The sequence below is a fragment of the Myxocyprinus asiaticus genome, chromosome 12 (assembly GCF_019703515.2).
Source record: "Myxocyprinus asiaticus isolate MX2 ecotype Aquarium Trade chromosome 12, UBuf_Myxa_2, whole genome shotgun sequence".
NCBI classification, from domain to species: Eukaryota; Metazoa; Chordata; class Actinopteri; order Cypriniformes; family Catostomidae; genus Myxocyprinus; species Myxocyprinus asiaticus.
Genome location: NC_059355.1, coordinates 43,610,016 through 43,632,576, shown reverse-complemented (window position 1 = coordinate 43,632,576; position 22,561 = coordinate 43,610,016). Strand labels below are relative to the sequence as shown.

The window sequence follows — 22,561 nt, the reverse complement described above, 5'->3', positions numbered from 1 at the left end:
GTGTTAGTAAACTTCTGACCCTCTGGGAATGTGATGAAAGAAATAAAAGCTGAAATAAATAATTTGCTCTACTATTATTCTGATATTTCACATTCTTAAAATAAAGTTGTGATCCTAACTGACCTAAGACAGGGAATGTTTTCTACGATTAAATGTCAGGAACTGTGAAAAACTGAGTTTAAATGTATTTGGCTAAGATGGATGTAAACTTCTGACTTCAACTGTATATACACACTGGCGGAGTAATGTAGAGTTTGGAATAATGTACAGATTTTGCTCTTATGTGAAAAAAAATTGGTACTTTAATTCACCAAAGTGGCATTCATACATCACAATGTATAGTCAGGACATTAATAACGTGAAAAATTACTATTACAATTTGAAAAAAATGTTCAGAACTTCTTAAACTACTTCAAAGTGTTCTCATCAAAAAAATCCTCCACGTGCAGCAATGACAGCTTTGCAGATCCTTGACATTCTAGCTGTTAGTTTGTCCAGATACTCAGGTGACATTTCACCCCATGCTTCCTGTAGTACTTGCCATAGATGTGGCTGTCTTGTCGGGAACTTCTCACACACCTTACAGTCTAGCTGATCCCAAAAAAGCTCAATGGGGTTAAGATCATAACACTCTTTTCCAATTATCTGCCCACTCTAGCCTTTTCTTTTTGTTTTTCAGTGTCAGAAGTGGCTTTTTCTTTGCAATTCTTCCCATAAGGCCTGCACCCCTGAATCTTCTCTTTACTGTCGTACATGAAACTGGTGTTGAGCGGGTAGAATTCAATGAAGCTGTCAGCTGAGGACATGTGAGGCGTCTATTTCTCAAACTAGAGACTCTGAAGTACTTATCCTCTTGTTTAGTTGTACATCTGGGCCTTCCACATCTCTTTCTGTCCTTGTTAGAGCCAGTTGTCCTTTGTCTTTGAAGACTGTAGTATACAAATTTGTTAGAAATCTTCAGTTTTTTGGCAATTTCAAGCATTGTATAGCCTTCATTCCCCAAAACAATGATGACTGACGAGTTTCTAGAGAAAGCTGTTTCTTTTTTGCCATTTTTGACCTAATATTGACCTTAAGACATGCCAGTCTATTGCATACTGTGGCAACTCAAAAACAAACACAAAGACAATGTTAAGCTTCATTTAAAGAACCAAATAGCTTTCAGCTGTGTTTGATATATTGGCAAGTGATTTTCTAGTACCAAATTAGCAATTTATCATAATTACTCAAGGATAAGGTGTTGGAGTGATGGCTGCTGGAAATGGGGCCTGTCTAGATTTGATAAAAATGACTTTTTTCAAATAGTGATGGTGCTGTTTTTTACATCAGTAATGTCCTGATTATACTTTGTGATCAGTTGAATGCCACTTTGGTGAATTAAATTACCAATTTCCTTCCGAAACAGCAAAATCTGTAAATTATTCCAAACTTTTGCTCGCCAGTGTATATATGAATTATAATTATTAAATAAACATGTTATTTGGTTATGATTCTTTAAATTACACTGCATGATGAAATCTGAAATGTGGTAATGATTTGGTTCAATAAGATTTAATTGTTTTTGTTTTGATTCATAATTATTTTCAAAAATATTTTACTGAAGGGACAATTTACACTGTATTGGTATATTACATACAACACATCAGGCTTTACATTCCCATACTCCCATAAAAAAGAAGGTGCAATGCACTGGATATAATTGCTATAACTAATTATTCTGTAATCGATCAGATGCATTTTAACCCTCCTCCCTAAACTGACTGTCAAACATTACTTCAAATAAACAGTAGGAAGTATACAGGTAGTATTTAGTAAGCTAGTATTACATTCTAGACATCAACATGCTGAGGTCAGCAACAGTGTAGCATACTACTTTGCAAAGTTAATTGTTGAGGAAAGCGTTGTTTCGTATAATATTTAAAAAAATACTATATATACTGCAGTATGCAGTACGCAGTACGATAATAGGCCAGTACATTCTGAGCATAGCTTAGATTTTGACACACTACCGCTCTGAGCTATCAATAAACAGGAGCTGCTCCCCCTGCTGGAGTGTACGAGCACAGCACTCTCTCCTCCAGTATCCCACAGTTCTAATGTTTACGGCTGCTCGGTGAAAGATGGCGGACCGCAGCGGCAGTAATCCTCAATCTCCCGGTTTCACCGAGAAATTAAAATCGTGGCTCTGCTGGTCGTGGACGTACATATGTGTTCTCTGGTTTGCCATGGTCTTGACGATGGTTTACGTGCTGAGGAGTCCCCTGAAGCTGCAGGAGACGGTAAATGACGGTATGTGTTTATGATCAGCTGTGTTTATGTTTAGAAAGTTGAACACAGGGTTTATTACTCATCTGTGTGCATAAAGGTTAGAACAGCTAAATCACTATAGTGAGACGTGTTTAATACGTGTGTTAGGCAAGATATGCACGAGTCACGGTATCAGATGGTAATACCATGGTACTGAATGATTATCATAGCCATATAGGATGGGATTTCAGGTGCTCCAATTGACTTCTAAAAATGGCATGTATTGCCATAGTACATTTTCAAAACTATAGTATCACAATGGTACATGTCTAAAAACCTTGGTATTACCTTGGTACATGTATTTAAGACCCTGCTACCATGTCCACAAAGTCATGGTAATAGCATGGTACGTTTTGCCACTTTTGTTGTTGTTGATGTCTGCCACCTGTTGTAAAAGCCTTAAATAGGCAAGATGCACACCAGCAGTCTCACGGGTATCAGAGTGTTCAGATTAATCGATTAATTAGTATCTGATTATGTGATGAAAATCACTCATCACTGTCACCCTCTGGCACTGTGAAGTCTGTAGAATAAAATTTATATTTGCCTGATGCGTTGTGACCCAGTGACCACTCCAGTAACTTAAATCTGTCAAGAATTGAAAACCGTGATATAATGCCAACATTTATTATTATTATTATTATGTAAATATTCAAAGTTAAATCTAAAGACTAAATGGCTAAAAATGTTTAAATGCATTGATCACTGGAGGAAGTTACACTTGCACAACCTGCCCAGTCAAAATAAATAAAATGGTCATAATTTTAAGATGAAAAATAATTTAAAGAAATCGTTCACCCAGAAATGAAAATTCTCTTATTTACGCACCCTCATGCCATCCCAGATGTATATGACTTTTTTTCCTTCTTCTGCACAACACAAATAAACATTTTAAGAAGAATATCTCAGCTCTGTAGGTCCATACAATGCAAGTGAGTGGTGACCAAAATTTGAAGCTCCAAAAAGCACATAAAGGCAGCACAAAAGTAGTCCATAAGATTTCAGTAGTTAAATCTGTTTTGAGTGATCCAATCGATTTTAGATGAAAAGAGATCAAAATATTACTATAAATCTTGATATCAGCAATCTTGTTGATCATTATTTCAAGCTTGATTACACTTCCTAGTGCCATCCAGCATTCTGTGCATTTGTCAAGCATTAGGAAGTGTAATCGAGCTTGAAATCATGATCATGCTGAGAGACTGCAATGGCAAGACGTACAGTGAAAAAGATTTATATTTTGGTTTGTTCTCACCCAAAACCGATTAGATTGCTTCAGAAGACATGGATTAAACCACTGGAGTCTTATGGATTACTTTTATGCTGCCTTTATGTACTTTTTGGAGCTTCAACATTCTGGTCACCATTCACTTCCTTTGTGATGACCAGCAGAGCTGAGATATTCTTCTAAAAATCTCTGTTTGTGTTCTGCATAAGAAAGAAAGTCATACACATCTGGGATAGCATGAGGGTGAGTAAATGAGAGAATTTTCATTTTTGGATGAACTGTTCCTATAATATATGATTTAGATCTCATTTAAAGCCATTTAACAGGTGTTTAACGGAGACATGCGCTAAGATACACTTTTCAATGTTTGTTTTTCAAGGTCCAATCCTTGACTATGGATTGCAACTTTGTAACTTTTTTCATTCATAAAGCTTTTTTCTTTATTGATTGATTGTCAGGTGGCTATATTGATTTATTGAAAAGGAAAATTAGTTTATATATACAACCACACTTCATCATGAAACTTGTGTATCTTACCAATGTAACTTTCTGCTTTTATTGTTATTCCTCTACAGCATCTGTGTTTTTAAACACTCTTACACCTAAATTCTATGTTGCACTGACTGGAACTTCCTCTCTCATCTCTGGCCTTATTTTGGTAAGTCTTTAGTGTCTTGAATTGTTTGCAAAATAACTAAATTAAGGCACATTTTGATTCCATCAGATTCCAGGTGATTTGAGTTATGGGTAAAAAATGCTTAAATGTAGACTCTTTATATTGGTCTGAAAATGCTTGTCCAAAAAAAGCCAGAGTACATGTATAATTTTTAATAGGTAAATTTATATATAATATTAATATGATTGATCTCTCATTCATTCTTCCTCTATCTGTCCTTGTCGTCTGTCATCCCTCAGATATTTGAGTGGTGGTACTTTAGAAAGTATGGCACTTCATTCATTGAGCAGGTGTCTGTCAGTCACTTGCGCCCTCTTCTGGGAGTAGTGGAGAACAGCAGCTCAACAGGCCTCTTCTCTTCAGTAAATGGGGATATGGAGCCAAGAACCAACGTTGCAGGTTTTTGTGGAAGCTACTGTTTGTAAATATCTTTCTACACATTATTATAAAGTTAACGTAACATGCAGCCATTTTGTCTTTCAGAATGTAAAGTGTGGAGGAACCCACTTAACCTGTTCAGAGGGGCGGAGTATAGCAGGTATATTGTGTCCGACCTAACTAATTGAATTTCCTTAATATATGAGCTTTCGAATTTTCTTAAATAAATATTCCTGGTTCAATACAAGTTAAGCTCAATCGACAGCATTTGTGGCATAATATTGATTACCGCAAAAACTTATTTTGACCTGCTCCTCCTTTTCTTTAAAAAAAGCAAAAATCTGGGCTACAGTGAGGCACATATTAATAAAAGTGAATGGGGGACAATTTTTAAACATTAAAATACTCACTTATTCAAAAGCATAGCCACAAGACATAAGCAATATGTGTGTAAACATGAATTTAGTGTGATAGTGTGACGTTAGGGCCAATTTTACAACTTCGTTGCCATGATGATGTAATGTCAAAAAACCCTAAAATGACTGTATAAATGATAATTTAAACAACTTTACAGCTCAAATAATATATGCATTTTAACAGAAGAATGAATGTAATTGCTTTTATAAAATTATTAACTTCAAATCATTCCTGCCTTTAAACCCTCCAAAAATTGTTCCCATTCACTTCCATTGTATGTGTCTCATTTTAACCCCGATTTTTGGAATTATACTTTTTTTAAGTAGTTTAAAAATTGTATACTTTTACTTGAGTACATTTTAAGTGCTGTAACTGTACTTTTACTGTGCTATTTTCCAACCGTCTGTGTTTGATTTTTATCTATCAACATGATTGGCTATGGAGAGTCTCCTGACTCCCGTCAAATCAAATCACACGTAAAAAACTTGAACGGCAGCTGTAGATCGGCGCCAACTTGGAGGATGTGGATTATGCCTTAAACAGCAGTTCAACACCTGAAAGGGCTTTTCGCAGTGAAAAAGGCCAGTTGCCTGACTGTGTCATGTAAGTTTAGCTTGCTCAAGCCAGATATCAGCATTAATCCTGCCTTTAATTTGAAGAAACATATCAAGGTAAATTTAATATTTCTGCTTACTAAATTCTGTGTCTATTATGTAGCCTGTAATTTAGCTATCTATCTCTGAGATTATTGGGTTGATGTGAGAGATTAATGCAATGTTATCAATAGGGCTGGGCACAAAACAATCTAGATGTTTATCGGAAAAAAGAGAGATGTCCTCGATCAAACTTTTTTTTTTGTAATTAAATTTTTTTATTAAATCATACAATAACAATGTAATGCAAAACATATATATATATATATATATATATATATATATATATATATATATATATATATATATAAAATCAACATTTAAACCCCACAACCACCATGCCCCCCCAAAAAACAACCCTGTGGTCAAACATAAGTAAATATATAGAAATAAAAATCAGACACACATATATACATATATATATATATATATATACACAAACATACATACATACACATATACACACATAATAATCATACTAACTATATTACACTACTCTCTCCACACCCCACAAGAGAGCCCTCCAAAAACTCCAAATACCTGCCCCATTTCCGTATAAACATATCCAAGCCACCCCGTCTTCCCGATGACACCTCCTCTTAAGCTGCCACCCTCCCCACCTCCGTGCACCACTCCGGATATGGGGGCACACCAGCTGACCTCCAACCCCTCAGAATAATCTGCCTGGCGATCATCAAACAGGTCAGAACCCAGTTCTCTTAGTGGCCATCCCCCACATCGATGCCTGCCCCATCGCCCAGAACACAAAGTCTGGGGCAAAACGAAACCCCTCCATCCTCCGATTGGCATCTCCAGCAGGTGTGTGTGTGTCTTTAAGACCAAGCCTATACAGTCTAGAGGGGGTCCAATAAAATCTATGCAAAATTTTGAATTGTATAAGACGCACCCTTGCATCTCTAGATGCAGACTTAACATTTTTAAGTATCTTAGCCCACACTCCTTTCTCCCATGCCAAGTTGAAATCTTTCTCCTATACTCTCTTGAGAGAAGTTAAGGCTCCATCCCCCAGACTCTGAATTAACAGGGAGTAGTACACTGATGCCTCATGACCTTTTCCAAAAGCCGCAATCACCTCTCCCAAAGCATCTGCCTCCTTAGGGGGGTATGTGCTACTCCCAAAAATAGTACAAAGCAGGTGGTGCGGTTGTAAATACCTATAAAACTGAGGTCTGGTGATCCCAAAATGTTGGACCAAGTTTTCAAATGATCTCAACACTCCACTCTCATATAGGTCACTGAGCGTAGCAACCCCCCTCACAATCCATTCCGGCCAGCAGAAAGGGGACTTGCCAATACACAATCTTGGATTCTGCCATATGCTCGAGGCATCATTTAAATAAGTGTCTGATTTAAACAATCTGGACACTTTAGTCCATACCGAGTGTAAATGCGAAATAACGGGGTGTAACTTAATGTTTCCAATTAGTTTGATAGAGAGGCTTTGTAATGGTGAAATAGGGGCAAGAACTGCCTGTTCAATAACAAACCAGGGAGGGGCTCTCTCAGGTGGAAGTGACCAATGAGCCAAATGTCTGAGACTGAACGCATAGTAAGAAAACAAAATCTTGGGTAGGCCTAGCTCACCTTTGTCAATCGGCCTATGTAACTTATTAAAATACAATCTGGGACATTTACCATTCCAAATGAAGGACTTTGCTATGCTATCAAATTGCTTGAAATAAGAGAGGGGGACATCTACAGGGAGAGACTGTAGCAGGTAATTTTGGAATACAATTCATTTTAATAGCATTAACCTTCCCAATCATCGATAAATGTAAAGAAGCCCACCTGTCCACATCGCTCGAAAACCTTTTTATTAAAGGGTCAAAATTAACACTAACTAAATCAGACAAATTTGCTGGGAATAAAATCCCTAAATACTTAATGCCCTGTTTGGGCCACTGGAAGGTGCCCGGCTGGAAAGCCGTTACTGGACAGTACGCTGTCAGAGACAAAGCTTCGGATTTAGACCAATAGACTTTGTACCCTGAGAACTTAGAAAAGGAATTAATAATTTTTGTGGAGGCAAGGCATAGATCTAGTAGGTTCAGAGACAAATAATAAAATATCATCTGCGTAAAGCAGAAGCTTATGCGCCACACCTCCCGCCACAACCCCTGGAAAATCATCCTCCTTTCTTATCGAGGCTGCTAATGGTTCCAGGGCAAGACAGAACAATAATGGGGAAAGAGGGCAACCCTGCCGAGTGCCCCTATTCAGAGTAAAATAATATGAAATTAATCCATTTGTTTGTACCGCTGCTACAGGGTGTCTATAAAGTAACTTAATCCAACCAATAAATGTACTCCCGAACCCATACATTTCCAAAATCTTAAAAAGATAATCCCATTCTACCATATCAAAGGCCTTTTCGACGTCAAGTGAGATGGCAGCGACCGGAGACTGATTATTCGCTACTGACCACATATTGATGAGACACATAATGTTATCAGAAGAGCTGTGGCCCCGAATAAACCACACCTGATCTATATGTATAAGAGATGTCATAACCTTCCTTAATCGGTTAGCCAAAAGGTTTGACAATTTTTACATCAAGTTGGATCAGGGAGTTTGGACGGTAACTTTTTCACTTGCTTGGATCTTTGTCTTTTTAAGAATCAGACTGATCTGGGCTTGTGTCATGGTTGGCAGAAGCTTTCCATTCTTTAATGATTCAGTATAAATTTCTAACAAAAGTGGAACCATTTCTGTAGCATAGGATCTAAAAAATTCTGCGGCAAAACCATCTGGCCCTGGAGCCTTGCCAGCAGGTAGGGACTTAATTACCTCGTCAAACTCCTCCAAGGTTATCTTAGAGTCAAGAGAGTTTTTTTGCTCAGTCGTCAGTTTAGGAAGATGTAATGGTTCCACAAAGTTTCTAATATCTTCATCAGTAGACGAAGACGTGGAACTATAAAGATCAAGATAGAATTCTTTAAAGGCATTATTAATATCAATGGCCGAGGTAAAAATTTCACCACCAGCAAATTTCACTGAGGGAATGGTAGACAGAGACTCTCTCTGCTTTATATATCTAGCCAAAAGCTTCCCTGCTTTATCCCCCGACCCAAAGTATGACTGTCTTGCCATGAATAACCAAAACTCCACTTTCCACGACAAAATAGTATTATATCTATATTTCAATCGGGTCAATTCTCTGAGGTCATCAGATGGCATACAGCGCTTCAGCTCTGCCTCTGCACTTTTAATATTTCCCTCCAACTCCACGAGTTCTCGTGCTATGGATTTTTTGATGAATGAGGCATACTGTATGATCCGGCCCCTAAGAACCGCCTTAAGTGCCTCCCAAGCCACGCCAACAAAGGATATAAACATTGATTTCAGTCTTTAACATTTGTTGGAAATCAGGATTTTGCAAAAGGGATACATTAAGTGCCAACTATATGATTTCTTTTTCTCTATATGTGGCAACACCTCTAAACTCACCAGGGCATGATCTGAGACTAAAATGTTTCCAATTGAGCAATCAACAACAGATGAAATGAGGGATTTGGATATTAAAAAAAATCTAGGGGGCTTACACACTTTTGCTTCACTATGATCAAGGACTGAGTCCATCAAAAGATTAAAGTTTTCTTCCAATATTATATCATGATGGGTGCCAGCTGTTTGCAACATCTCCAAGATCTATAAAAAAAAGCCCTGATCATCAGCGTTAGGTGCATAAATATTAGCCAAAATCAGACTTTGCTCCTGAATTTCTGCTAAAACAATAATGACTCTCCCTAAATTATCTTTAATCTGTTTGAGACATTTGAATTATAAATGTTTATTTACCAATATAATGACTCCCTTGCTCGTACTTGAGCCCGCACTAAAGAAAACATGTCCACCCCATATCTTCCCAAATTTTTCAGCTTCCTGCGGGGAAAGATGCATTTCTTGAAGAAACACTATATCATATTTCTTACGTTTAAGAAAAGAAATAACTTTCCTTCTTTTTATGGGGTGCCCCAACCCATTTACATTCCATGTGGAGAGAGATTTGGCATTTTGTTATAATAGAAAAAATAAATTGTGTGCCAAAAGCAAAATTATGAAGACCACATTTCAGCATTAATGCAACAATAAAACCCCGAACTTCCCCCCGAACAAAACAAACAGAAAAAAGAAAAATGTGCGCATTAACCCCGCACACGAAAGTGCCAACCGGCGTCAATCCCTCTAAACTCAAAGAGTCCATGTACACCTACGAGAGCCCCCGTGACAACTTTGCCATCGGATTGCTCAATTTTGCCTCACAAATTTGTAAGGCAAAATTACATAACATCAAATATTTTGTAAAACAAACCCCAGCCAATAGGCAGAATAGACACAGAGAATGTGTAGACTCATTCACAGAACTGTCTCGAAGGTGTGTTCCTTCACAAAAACAAATTCCAGCCGATATAAAGCCGTTCAGTTTCCTCGGTCAGACAAACGAATCTTCAGTGAGCCAGCTGATGACATAATCCTTCCAATGTCCCACGAAAAAACTCTACTAATCATACTCCAGCCAACAGGAGGCATAAGCACAAGGAACTGACAGATTCATCCATAAATGTCCCGCAGTAGTGTTAGTAAACGAAACAAGCTCCAACCGCTAGGTGGAACCAGCACAAAAGGAAACGAAACACGCATCCCGGTTCCTTGAATGGTCAAGAGTCAATTCACTCGGAGGCCGCATAAAAGTATATCCCATGACTTACACAGTCCGTCAACTTTATAAAAGACATCCTTTGTGTGGGCATGTAGATATTTTGCGGTCATCTGTTGTGTCTGTTCTCAATCTGGCCAGGAACTTCATTGTAAAAGTAATCTTCCGTCAATGCAAAAGTTTCTTTAAGGAGAGGTGATAATCCACAAAACAAAACAAACTCCAGCCGCTCAGCGGAGCCAACGCAAAAAGAAACAAAAATGGCACCCAGCTTCCTCCGAAAGCCAGAATATGTACAATGAGTCAATCCACTCACAAGAGAAACACCCAATGGTTACTCACCCATTGTTTCTATAAAAGACATTGCCTGATTGGGACATGTAAATACTTTGCAGCTCTCCTTGGTGTTTATTCTCAGTTTGGCAGGGAACATCAGAGCAAAAGTTATCTTCCGCTGATGTAAGAGTTTCTTGCATTCCTTGAACCGATCGCGTTTCACTCTTGTCGAGTTTGCAAAGTCCGGAAACAAGAAAATACTGTGATTCTTCCAAGAAAGCTTTCCTTTGCTCCTCGCCTGGCGCAACACAAGATCTTTATCGGATGATCTCAAAAATCTGGCCAGAATTGATCGGGGCCTTTCTCCCTCAGCGGATCTGTGAGCCGGGACTCTGTGAGCTCGCTCGACCTCCAGTGTATGGCCTGTTATGTCGAGCAGACTCAGGAAAAGCTCATCCAGGAATTTCACCATATCTCTGCCCTCCTCATGCTCAGGAATTCCCACAATTCGAACGTTATTCCTGCAGCTTCTATTCTCAATATCTTCAAGCTTTTCAAGAACACGTTCCAAATCAACTTTGGTCGCGGGTGGATTAGCGGCTAATTCCCTCTCTGATGACTCCAAATAATCGATTCGTCTCTCAACATCTGTCAAACTTGTGACTAACTCAGAGAATTTTTTCCATCGCCATAATCGATCGACGTATTACAGCGAGATCCTCCAAGTCCGCAAGTACCTTCGTCAACATCACCGACATGTTGGACAGTTGACACTGGATTCCTTCTCCCGCCGCGCCATCCAAATCGAGTCCCTGGTCCATAGGCCAGTCTGGGCTTTCATCTTGAACCCGTAAGTGTCTTTTAATGTCTCCAGAGCCTGATGATTTTGACTTCTTTGCCATGGTTCCTCAAACAGCAAATGTGTAACTGGGTGTATCGAATTTCACCAAATTATATCATGAAAATCATTTAAAAAAATTAGCAAGGTGCGCAGAGCTGTCTCTCACACATCTGCCCTTCGCATGGCGTCATGTGGGACCTCCCTCGATCAAACTTTGAGTAATTTTCTATATTTAGCCTATGTTATACATGTAGAACAGGGGTGTTCATACATCAATCATGATAGCAAGACAACCACTGGTTGGTTGATCTAGATGAAATATAAAAGACTGACTTTTTATTTCCTGACGTCTGTAGCTGCATGCTGTTTTATTGACAGGCGGCTAATGTTTGTGCGCTAATGCGGGTACACGCTTAAATGGTCAAATACACTTTATAATTCCACCAGTGTCTTGTTGAGGCATTAATGTAAACGCAGTCGGTTTAGTCTAAAGTGAACGTAAACAGTGGGATAAAAAGCGTATTTGCATCAAAAGGTTGGACTTGAAGTGTACATGTAACCGAATAGAGCACTGTCTAGTAGGCTATGTCATATAAAGGCTATTAATCAAACAACAATAACAAGGAAACGAGAAAACCACTCACTACTTTTGGCTGAATAACTTGAGCAGCTTTAAAAGTATTAATGTAATAGAATAAAACAGTGACATTTTTAATAATATTATTTTTTAAAAATATTGATAGTTTTTTTAATAATACTGACCCCTGATGTAGTGAGTGTGTTAATTTGTATAATAAATTACCAGGAAAGTAGAGATGATAAAATAATTTATAATTATGCTTAGCCTTTATAAAGATAGAAAAGTATCAACGTTTGTAGAGCAATACTTCAGGCAGAATATTCCACCAGTCACAAACTTCAGAAAATTGTGCATCATGCATTAAAATGAGAACACAAATATTTCTGGGCTTAAAAGGTACAAGAACTAAATCAATGTAGAACATTGTATCTCAAAAGGAGGACAATGTGGCCCCCATGTGCTACTTAAAGAAATAATTCACACAAAAATGAAAATTCTCTTATCATTTACTCACCCTCATGCCATCTGTCTATGACTTTCTTTCTTCAGAACACAAATTTAGATGTTTAGAAGAATATTTCAGCTCTGTAGGTCCATACAATGTAAGTGAATGGGTGCCAAAATTTTGACGCACATAAAAGCAGCATAAAAGTAATACATACAACTCCAGTGGTTTAATCCATGACTTCAGAATTGATATGACAGGTGTGAGTGAGAAACAGATCAATATTTAAGTCCATTTTTGCTAGAAATTCTTCTCTCTGCCCAGTAAGTGGCGATATGCATGAATAATGTGAATCACCAAAAACACAAGAAGAACAATGTGAAATTTAAAGAGGAGATTTACTGAGCAGGGAGGAGAATTAATAGTAAAAAAGGAATAAAATTTTGATCTGTTTCTCACCACATCTATCATATCTCTTCTGAAGACATGGATTTAACCACTGGAGGCACATGGATTAGATTACTTTTATTCTGATTTATGTGATTTGTGGAGCTTCAATATTTTAGCACTGATTCACTTTCATTGTTTGGACCAAAAGAGCTCAGATATTCTTCTAAAAATCTTAATTTGTGTTCTGCAGAAGAAAGACATACACATCTAGGATGGCATGAGGGTGAGTAAATGATGAGAGAATTTTCATTTTTGGGTGAATTATTCCTTTTTAAGCTTGATGTACCCCCCTGTACCAAACAACTTTTCCCACGCCTGCTCTACCTCCTCTATTGTGCAGGACATGACGTGCCAAGTGATCCTGCTTATTTAGCATTTTTTTGCATTCCTTGCATTGTTTTGAACATGTTTTATGCACAACAATAACTTGCTCTGATGGCATTAAGGGAAATTTAGACCCTACACATAAACTGATTTTAATGTAATTGTTTCATACATTACGATTTAAAATGGTGATCAGTGTATTGAAAATAACTTTTTAATCTTTTCGTTTCTGTTATCATGTCTCCCTTTTATTTTTTGGAATCAGATTCATATAGTGTTTATCATAGATAAGTGATGTATTTTAAAAGTTGGCATACAGTGTTCATTATAATGGGGCATAGGTTTTGCAACTCGGTACTCAATATTCATTACTCATGAGTACTTTTAAATGAGCTGCTCTTTTACTCTTACTTGAGTAGTTTTTAGGACAGCTACTTTTCTCTACTCACACTACATTTTTTGGGAAGTAACAGTACTTCTACTTGAGTATGATTTTTCAGTACTCTTTCCACCCCTGGTCAAAAATAATTTTTGTGGTCATCAACATTATGCCACAAATGCTGTCGATTGAGCTTAACTTGTATTAAAATCAGAACTGGCCATGAGTCGGTGCCGTGGTTTAACGGAAAGCATGCACACTTCAAAACATTGCGCTGTGGTGCTCAATCATGCCACCCAGGTTTGAATCCGGCTTAAGTCCCATTTCCCTTCTCTCTCCCTGTCGATTCCTGTCCTCTCTTTAGTTTCCTCCTAATAACAATGGCAAAAAAACACCCAAAATCCATACTTATTCATTGTCTTTCCCTGCTCAGGTACACTTGGGTAACGGGAAAAGAGCCCCTCACATACTACGACATGAATCTGTCAGCACAAGATCACCAGACCTTTTTCTTGGGAGACACTCAGCAACTTAAACCAGAGGATGCTGGTTAGTCACATCTACATTACATTTACATTTACATTTATTCATTTGGCAGATGCTTTAATCCAAAGTGACTTTCAAAAAGAGGAAGAAAACAACATAAGTGATTCCACTTAAAGAGACAGTAGTAGTAACGGTGAGCTCATTGCTCTCTCTCTGTCTGGTTTGTTCAACAGTAATGCAGAAGGCCTGGAGGGAAAGGAATCCACAGGCACGTATTCGAGCAGCTTACCAGGCCATTGAGCTGAACCGAGAGTGAGTTTCATGCAGTCCCTTCAATGAAATCCAATATAACATCACAATCAGTCTTGTTGTTCTGTATGTTTCAGTCTTAAGTCACTCACACTTGTGCTTCTGGAGTTTAGCCTTTTTTAACCCTCTATATTGTGCGCAATTTTGTTCTTTGTAGATGTGCTGCAGCATATGTGCTCCTCGCTGAAGAAGAAGCTACAACAATCACAGAGGCCGAACTGCTATTCAAACAAGCACTTAAAAGTGGTATGAAACTCTATGACACTCTCACATATACAGTATATACTCAGCATAAGTCACACTGTTGCTAGATGATGCAAATTACTGTTGCTTTTACAGCTGGTAAAGACACAAACCTTGTGGTGTACATCAAGCGCAGACTGGCCATGTGTGCTAGAAAACTGGGACGCATCAAAGAAGCTGTGAAGATGATGAGAGATGTGAGTGTTTAATATTTACCGCTGGAGTTCCCGGGTTATAAATTTTACAGTAGCCACATACCGGCCAATGTAAAGTTGGTGCGAACAACTTTTGTAATTGGGTGGTGTTGCACTTGTTTTGTGCAGAAATATTTATGTTCTGAACTTCCTTCATTCCATTACAAAAGAATCTTTGAATTTGGGAAGCACAAATCCAAACATGTTGTCACTCCACATTCATAGAATATTCTTAGGGCAAAACTAAAAACTTTTCTAATATTTAGAATATTTGGTGAACTTTTTCTGAACATTTCCTTAATGATTCTGGTGCATTAATACATAAAAACACATTAAAGCTTAATGTGTGTAATTTCTAGCGTCACCAAACAAATACAAAGAAACCTCGTACCTGTCTCCAATCATAATATTTCTATGATGGAGTGATACATTTCATAAATTGTTAATGATTTCTCGGCTTTTAGTTCAATCATCAATAGTCATCAATAACATTAACTTAAAAATATGTTCTTTAAATCATTTTTTATATAACTATTTAAATATTAATAACTGGCAATTCTGTATTTGAGATTAAAGTGTTTTAACACTCTAAATATATTCAGTCATTCTATTCTATTAAGTTACGTTTGGTTTTTGAATTCGCCTGTGCTTGGTTGTATAATATTGTTATTTTCCCATTTCTTTTCCTGCACAGTTAATGAAAGAATTCCCCTTATTGGGAATGTTAAATATTCACGAGAATCTTCTAGAAGCATTATTAGAGCTACAGGCCTATGCTGATGTACAAGCAGTCCTTGCAAAATATGACGGTGAGCTCATTGTTGATTACTCATTCATGTTACTATATTTTTTAAAGGTCCAGGAGGTGGTGATAGTAGCTCTGTTTTGTTTTAAACATTTATAATAAAAATAATAAAAAATATATTAAATAAATGTTAATGTTATTACTATTTTTTATATTATAAATATAAGGCAAATGTAGTTCTAAATATGGGAAGGTACAAACCTTATGCGCTTAATATACAGTACTTGGTGTCATAATATAGTATATAAGCTCATGAAATGATTTTTAGTACTCTTCAGTTCATTGTAGAATACAGAATATATCGTAATGAGTTGTAATGTTCTCTCTCCTCAGATATAAGCTTGCCAAAATCAGCCACTATATGCTACACATCTGCCTTACTGAAAGCAAGAGCAGTATCAGATAAGTGAGTCTTCAGCATGCTGTAAAAATGAATCAATGTCAAAAGCTGACTTCAACATTCTGTCTTTCTAATATTGAATAGCATCGACTCATGTACTATATAAAGAGGATAATTTGCTGATTAATGTGTTTTAAATGTGTGTCTTGTGTCAGGTTTTCACCTGAGGCGGCCTCTAGACGAGGTCTCAGCACAGCAGAGATGAACGCAGTAGAGGCAATACACCGAGCTGTGGAGTTCAACCCACATGTACCAAAGGTTTAAAACACTAGCATAGGGTCTGAAATTAACGTTTTGCCTCGTTTTGCATGTATATTTCTTACCATCAGTGAAATTGAAAAATGTTTTGTCCCTATGACAAAGGAATTATTTGGCAGTATTTCTCTGCATATTTTCACTCACAGCATCATCGTCAGTAAGATGCCACCTGTCACAAAAACATCCAAACCCATTCAATTTTGCTCCTATTTTTCTTTTTTATTGGCTTAGTGCCGTGAATGTGTTGCAACATTTAATTTTGGAATTACGACTATAAAAAGGTAAAAACAAAAGTAACATTCTTACATTGCGATTACAAGCATGTATTATATGTCAAGTAGTCAGGTATTGTATAATTTTTCAAGTTACTGACCAAGTGGCCAGTGATCCCATTTTATTTACTAGCCAGAGATCATTTTTACGCTCATTTAACTCTTGATGGGTGTTAATCTGGGGCCCTGCCTGCAATAAAATGCACTCTCAGTCACCAGTGCAGACATAGGGTCAATGGTATTTTTGTGGCCAGGAGGTGATGCTGTTGTAGTATTTACAATGAATCGTAGTCCTCTGGACAAAACAGTGAAACTCTGACCTATTCTAGCTTCACTTCAGGAATACATTTTCAGGTTTTTTATAGTAAAAATAGATGTAGGGTAAGTGTTATTTGTGACCCAAATGTGAATTTTCTTAAAGGAATAGTTCACCCAAAATTGAAAATTCTCTCATTATTTTCACCCTTAATTTATTCCCAGATGTGTATGACTTTCTTTTTAGAAAGATTAAGAGAATATCTCCCGCTCTGTAGGTCCATACAATGTAAGTTAATTGTGATCAAAACTTTGAAGCTTTAAAAAGCAAATAAAGGCAGTGTAAAAGCAATCCATAAGACTCCAGTGGTTTAATCCATGTCTTCTGAGGCAATCTAATCGGTTTTGGATGAAAAAACCCCAAAATAAAACTCCTTTCTCACTGTACATCTTATTTCAGTATCTAGGTGCGATCATGATTTCAAGCTCGATTACACTTCCTAGTGCTTGACAAATTCGCTGAGCGCTGGATGGCGCTAGGAAGTGTAGCAAGCTTGAAATCATGATCGCCAATGAGACTGCTGATGTCAAGATTTATTATGAAAAATGAGTTATTTTGGTCTGTTTTCATCCGAAATCGATTGGATCTTCTGAAGATGTGGATTAAACCACTGGAGTCTATTGGATTACTTTTATGCTGCATTTATGTGCTTTATGGCGCTTCAAAGTTTTGTTCACCATTCACTTGCATTTTATGGACCTACAGAGCTGAGATATTTGTCTAAGTCATACACATCTGGAATGGCATGAGGGTGAGTAAATGATAAGAGAATTTTGAATTTTGAGTGAACTATAGATTACTTGTAGTGATTAGTATTTTTAACATTTTGACGAAAATGACTTCCTTCACCTGTAAGCAGTGTTTAAGGTGAAATTTTACAACTTTGATATCTTTTTGTTTTACTTTTGTTATTTAAAGATGTTTTAACCCTCATCATCTATTTCTTTCTTTGTACCTGGCTCAAACTTGCCAGTTTCCAAAACGCCAAATCAGACTTCAAAGTGCACACACAAACACATGACCTCTTCACACCCAAACACACTGTCTCAGACGAAAGAGTATTTGCACACATCCATGCACCATGCTGTATCAGACTACAAAGGGAACCTGTTTCAGATGTGCAGCAAGTATAAACACACACACCTGGTTTTCTATTGCCAAAGATCTTGACTGCTCCTACGGCAAAAAAAACATCAAACTCTCTCAGTACAGAACAAAGAAGGCATAAGATGTCAGTACTATTATTGTTACATTTGTGTCATTTCTTCAAAAAGATACCTTCTAGTTTGTCCTGGGGTTATACTTACATCTGTATAGATTGTTTAACCTTCATCAAAAAGTTTTAGAGAAACCTAAAGCTCTTCAGTGCTGCAGTTTTAGATTCCTTTGCTTGAAACACCGAACTGTTAGGATGTTCTAGTAGAATTTGGGCAATGTGATCAGATTTGATTTTTGCCTGGCAGACAATAAATGGGCATAAATATAGATTTATTGAAGGAGAGACCTGAGTCATATCTAGGAACAAAAAATATCATGGACACTAATCTGTAAGTGACCTCCTGGAATGCCTTAGCAACCACATAGCAACGGCCTGGTATTGTGAACTGTGGCGGTGAGTTTTGCATAAGCTAGTGCTAGGCTCATTTTCTTCAAAAAGTGTCAACTTGGTTATACATTTGTGATTTCATAAAAGCTGCGTAGATGATGTTTTGACCCTCTGGAGCTGTAATAAAGGCAGTCATTCAAGTCTAAAGTGAATGTAAAAAGCAGATTTGTTTCAAATAATCCGACTTGAAGTGTAAATGGGCAATTCTCACAAAAACGGACAAGAAATTGTCCTGGTCATATTTAATCCCAAATAAAAAAATAATATTATATTTTGCATAAAGAAAATAAAGCTTACATTTAGGACCATTAAGGTTTTTGACATAATTTTCAGCAGGAATTTTAAGCACATTTTACGCTCTATCTCTCAGTTCCGTAATGCATCCTTATGTTTTACTTGTACTATTCCAGTTGTTTTCAGTGATGTTTCTCATTACCTTAACACATTTGTTTCAATGGTAATTATAGTTAAAAAGATGATGTTGTACAATGATTTTCTAAATTACTGTAGGATTATAATACTGTTTATTAAGATGGTCAGTGTGATATTCACAAAAAATGGTCATTTTGATGCTCATTACCGCAATGTGAATTTTATTTTTTCTTATTTAGACCAGTAATTCAAGTAGTTTACTTGAATACTTGATACTACTGTTCAAAACTTCAGGTACAATTTGTATCTTAGTCAGTTGTAATAATAAAAATAAATAAATAAATAAATAAACAATAGAACAGTTTACATGTCTTGAATAATTTGAAACAATGTTTACTCAAATTAGTTCGTATTTTGTTGTGGTATTGAAATTGGTATTGAGAATCGTCAAATTGCTTTCAAATGGAAGCAAAATGGACATTATAACTGAAATCTGCTCAAGTTAAACGCAATCAAATCGAATCCAAATCCAAATCGAATTGGGAAATCTGTATCGATACCTAGCCCTAGTGGTGCGTTGTGTTGTCATTTGTCAGTGGCAGGGGCGTGACTAGTGGGAGGGCCCGGGGTGCAACGGTCGACCAAAAGAAACCATAAAAATGACCGCAGGCCCTCAAGGAAGGGGCCCGACAGTTTCTTTGCACTGAGGCCTGCAAGATCCAAGTTACGCCACTGGTCAGCGGATACCTATTTCTCACCTCGCTTGTCTCCAAGACCACCATAGTGTGACGTCATCATTCAGGGTCTTTGCGGTCAAGTGAAAGAGCAACGATACGAGACAGACTGAGACAGAGGTTTATGGGAGTTCATCAGGGGCTTAGGAAGAACCTCCACATAAAAGAGAACATTACTGACACCTGATCCCCCATAAAAGAGGTGACTGTGTTTGTGTGTGGGCATGTTGCACAGAACAGCTGCCTGTCTAATGTCAGCCGCAATCATAAAGCTAAATTACTCGTGTCTGGACAGGATATGTTTGTGTGCGTTTTGACATCCACTGCGGTACAAAGATATAGTACAGTTACAGAAAGAGGTATTTTGATTATTTGATCATAATTCAGAAGGTGTACTTGATGCATTGTAGAGGGAAACATTTGCTTGGTCACTGGAATTGTGATGTAGCATGATACAGTCAGGGGCGTTTGGGAAGGTTATCCACTGGATAATCCCATTAATTCTACAGTATTGCCCTACACAACATTCACCCCAGGGGCCTGTGCAGGGGGGCTGATTCTTCTTACACACAAACATACACTTACATTTATGCATATGGCAGACCCATATGTTTTTTTCCAAAGCAGCTTATTTAATTCAAAGTATAGATTGTTTAGCAGTTTAAAGGATACACTTGTAGCCCTTTATGAGACAGACAGAGAAAATTTACAGATGTCATACATATGGATGAGTCTCACAAAAACATGTATAGGTCACATTTAACCCCAAAATTACAAGAAAATGTAATTATATTTTGAATAAAGAAATATTAAGCCTCAAAATTAAGTAAAATATTAAAACATTTAAAACTTACTGTAATACCATTTTTGTTTTACATTTTTTTGTTACTGGCTTCAAGGCAGTATAACAGAAACTACAGTGATGTATAAATTAGTGCTGCTCAATTAGTCAAATAAATAATCAATATTACAATTAGAGCTGCTTCAATTAACTAATCATGGAAAGTGTTGATTACAGCATTCCGTTTCAGGCTATTCTCATCTTATAAAATTTTCTTTGCATTATTTTCTTTTTTTTTCTTTTTTAGCATTAACCAATTATAAATGTGCGTTATGCACTTTCAATTTATTTGAACAATAGTTTTGTTTTTCATGTTGCTAAGAAGTAATTACTCACTAATTAACTGCTTCTTAACTTTCTAAAGTAATTAAGAAACAGTTTTCAGTTTGTTTTGGATATGTAGCCTACATAGGTATGCAGTTTCCCTACACAAAAAAAGTATTTTAAAGTAAATTCTAATAATTGAAATTAATCGTAATTATAATATCAAGGGAAATAATCAATAAGTAGAGTTTTTTTTCATAATCATGCGTCCCTGGTATAAATTCTTTACTACTTAAATTCTAGGCATTTAAATAGACAAATTTCATTATTTTCACTTTACCATACGGAACCATATGGTAATGAAAATTGTAATGTCACAATGCAAAAAAATCTTAATGTTCCTAGACTATTTTAAAATAATTTCTTACTTTTTCAGATTTAGGGGTGAAATATTACCACAACAGTTTCTTAACCATCTTCATGAGATTCACCCATTGATGCATGTCTTTAATTAACTGGAAGAAATGTACTGTGTGTAAATGTGCTTAGAAATGTAAATAAAATAAGATTGTTTGTGTGTGTGTTCACAGTATTTATTAGAGATGAAGAGTCTGATTTTGCCTCCGGAGCATATTTTGAAGAGAGGAGACAGTGAGGCAGTGGCGTATGCGTTCTTTCACCTGCAACACTGGAAACGGGCAGAGGGGGCGCTCAACCTGCTACACTGCACATGGGAGGGCAGTACGTACATACACCTTTCACTGGCATACTCATGTTATTTCTCACACACAGTTATAAACAAAATAAATTTTGTGCATTGATACAGCATTATATGCTGAATTGCTGGACATGTGAAATCTTTGATATCTGCAAGTTTCCCTTTCAAAAAAATATTGTGCCTGTACCATCGTACATTGCTGTTGTCAAATGGTAATGCCATGATATTGTGTTATCACTCTATTCATATACTGAACCATGGTAGTTGCATGGCACTCCAAGATACTTGTCCAAAAGGAACTGTGGTACCATGGCCCAAAAAATAGGGTAGTACTATTGTGAGTGCTGTTTATTGTCAAATATTTTGTAATATTACGGTAATCTCACTGATATCGGTGCTCTTTCTGGCTCTTGTAGCTTTCCGAATCATCCCATACCCCCTGGAGAAGGGTCACCTCTTCTATCCTTATCCAGGATGCACAGAGACTGCAGACAGGGAACTCCTGCCTTGTGATTATACACTCTTATATGTACTATTATTTGCATAAGACTTAATGTTTCAAAGTCATACATGGGGATAGGAATTTGAACAAACCCCTAAATATTAAACTTTGGTGTATAGCCCATCCATTATGTAATGGACATGAAAGATACCTTATATCTAGAGACCATAATATTATATATATAGTCTTGGGGGTATATCATCGTTCTTGCCAATGCTATATTGTACTGATACCTATTTCTCTGTTTCTTTTGTTTTGTCGTTCTTCCAGCATTTCACGAGGTCTCCGTGTATCCGAAGAAGGAGCTTCCATTCTTCATCCTCTTCACAGCGGGCCTGTGCTCATTCTGTGCCATGCTGGCCATGCTCACACACCAGTTTCCAGAACTCATGGGGGTCTTCGTCAAAGCAGTAAGTTGATGTATACCTCACCAAACTCTATGCTTTTCTTTGTTTTCCTTTTCTTTTTTTTTCTTTTTTTAAGAAAAAATTAACAATCAGTGAACTACCAAGATAATTTTTCATTGTGTTGCAATTGTAGAATTAAGATCAGTGCCACTCTAGACAGCACACTCCTTATGAGACCAACAGCTCACTATGACTTTCTGTT

At 37.0% G+C, this 22,561-nt stretch overlaps 1 protein-coding gene across 3 annotated transcripts in view; it reads left to right on the top strand.

Moving 5' to 3' along the window:
• Nucleotides 1-2,115: 2,115 nt before the first annotated feature.
• LOC127449345 (suppressor of tumorigenicity 7 protein-like) overlaps nucleotides 2,116-22,561 on the top strand; it is a 27,471-nt gene continuing 7,025 nt past the window's right edge. The window contains exons 1-14 of one of the 3 annotated variants that reach the window (XM_051712709.1): nucleotides 2,116-2,279; nucleotides 4,111-4,193; nucleotides 4,451-4,610; nucleotides 4,695-4,749; nucleotides 14,066-14,181; nucleotides 14,352-14,430; nucleotides 14,585-14,673; nucleotides 14,767-14,867; nucleotides 15,559-15,673; nucleotides 16,003-16,075; nucleotides 16,225-16,327; nucleotides 21,323-21,473; nucleotides 21,867-21,979; nucleotides 22,223-22,362. In XM_051712709.1, coding sequence (XP_051568669.1) covers nucleotides 2,207-2,279; nucleotides 4,111-4,193; nucleotides 4,451-4,610; nucleotides 4,695-4,749; nucleotides 14,066-14,181; nucleotides 14,352-14,430; nucleotides 14,585-14,673; nucleotides 14,767-14,867; nucleotides 15,559-15,673; nucleotides 16,003-16,075; nucleotides 16,225-16,327; nucleotides 21,323-21,473; nucleotides 21,867-21,979; nucleotides 22,223-22,362 — 1,451 coding nt within the window. In that variant the 5' untranslated portion in view covers nucleotides 2,116-2,206. Of the gene's footprint in view, nucleotides 2,290-4,110; nucleotides 4,194-4,450; nucleotides 4,611-4,694; nucleotides 4,750-14,065; nucleotides 14,182-14,351; nucleotides 14,431-14,584; nucleotides 14,674-14,766; nucleotides 14,868-15,558; nucleotides 15,674-16,002; nucleotides 16,076-16,224; nucleotides 16,328-21,322; nucleotides 21,474-21,866; nucleotides 21,980-22,222; nucleotides 22,363-22,561 lie in introns of all 3 variants that reach the window. The other 2 variants (XM_051712708.1, XM_051712707.1) reach the window with 2 other exon arrangements.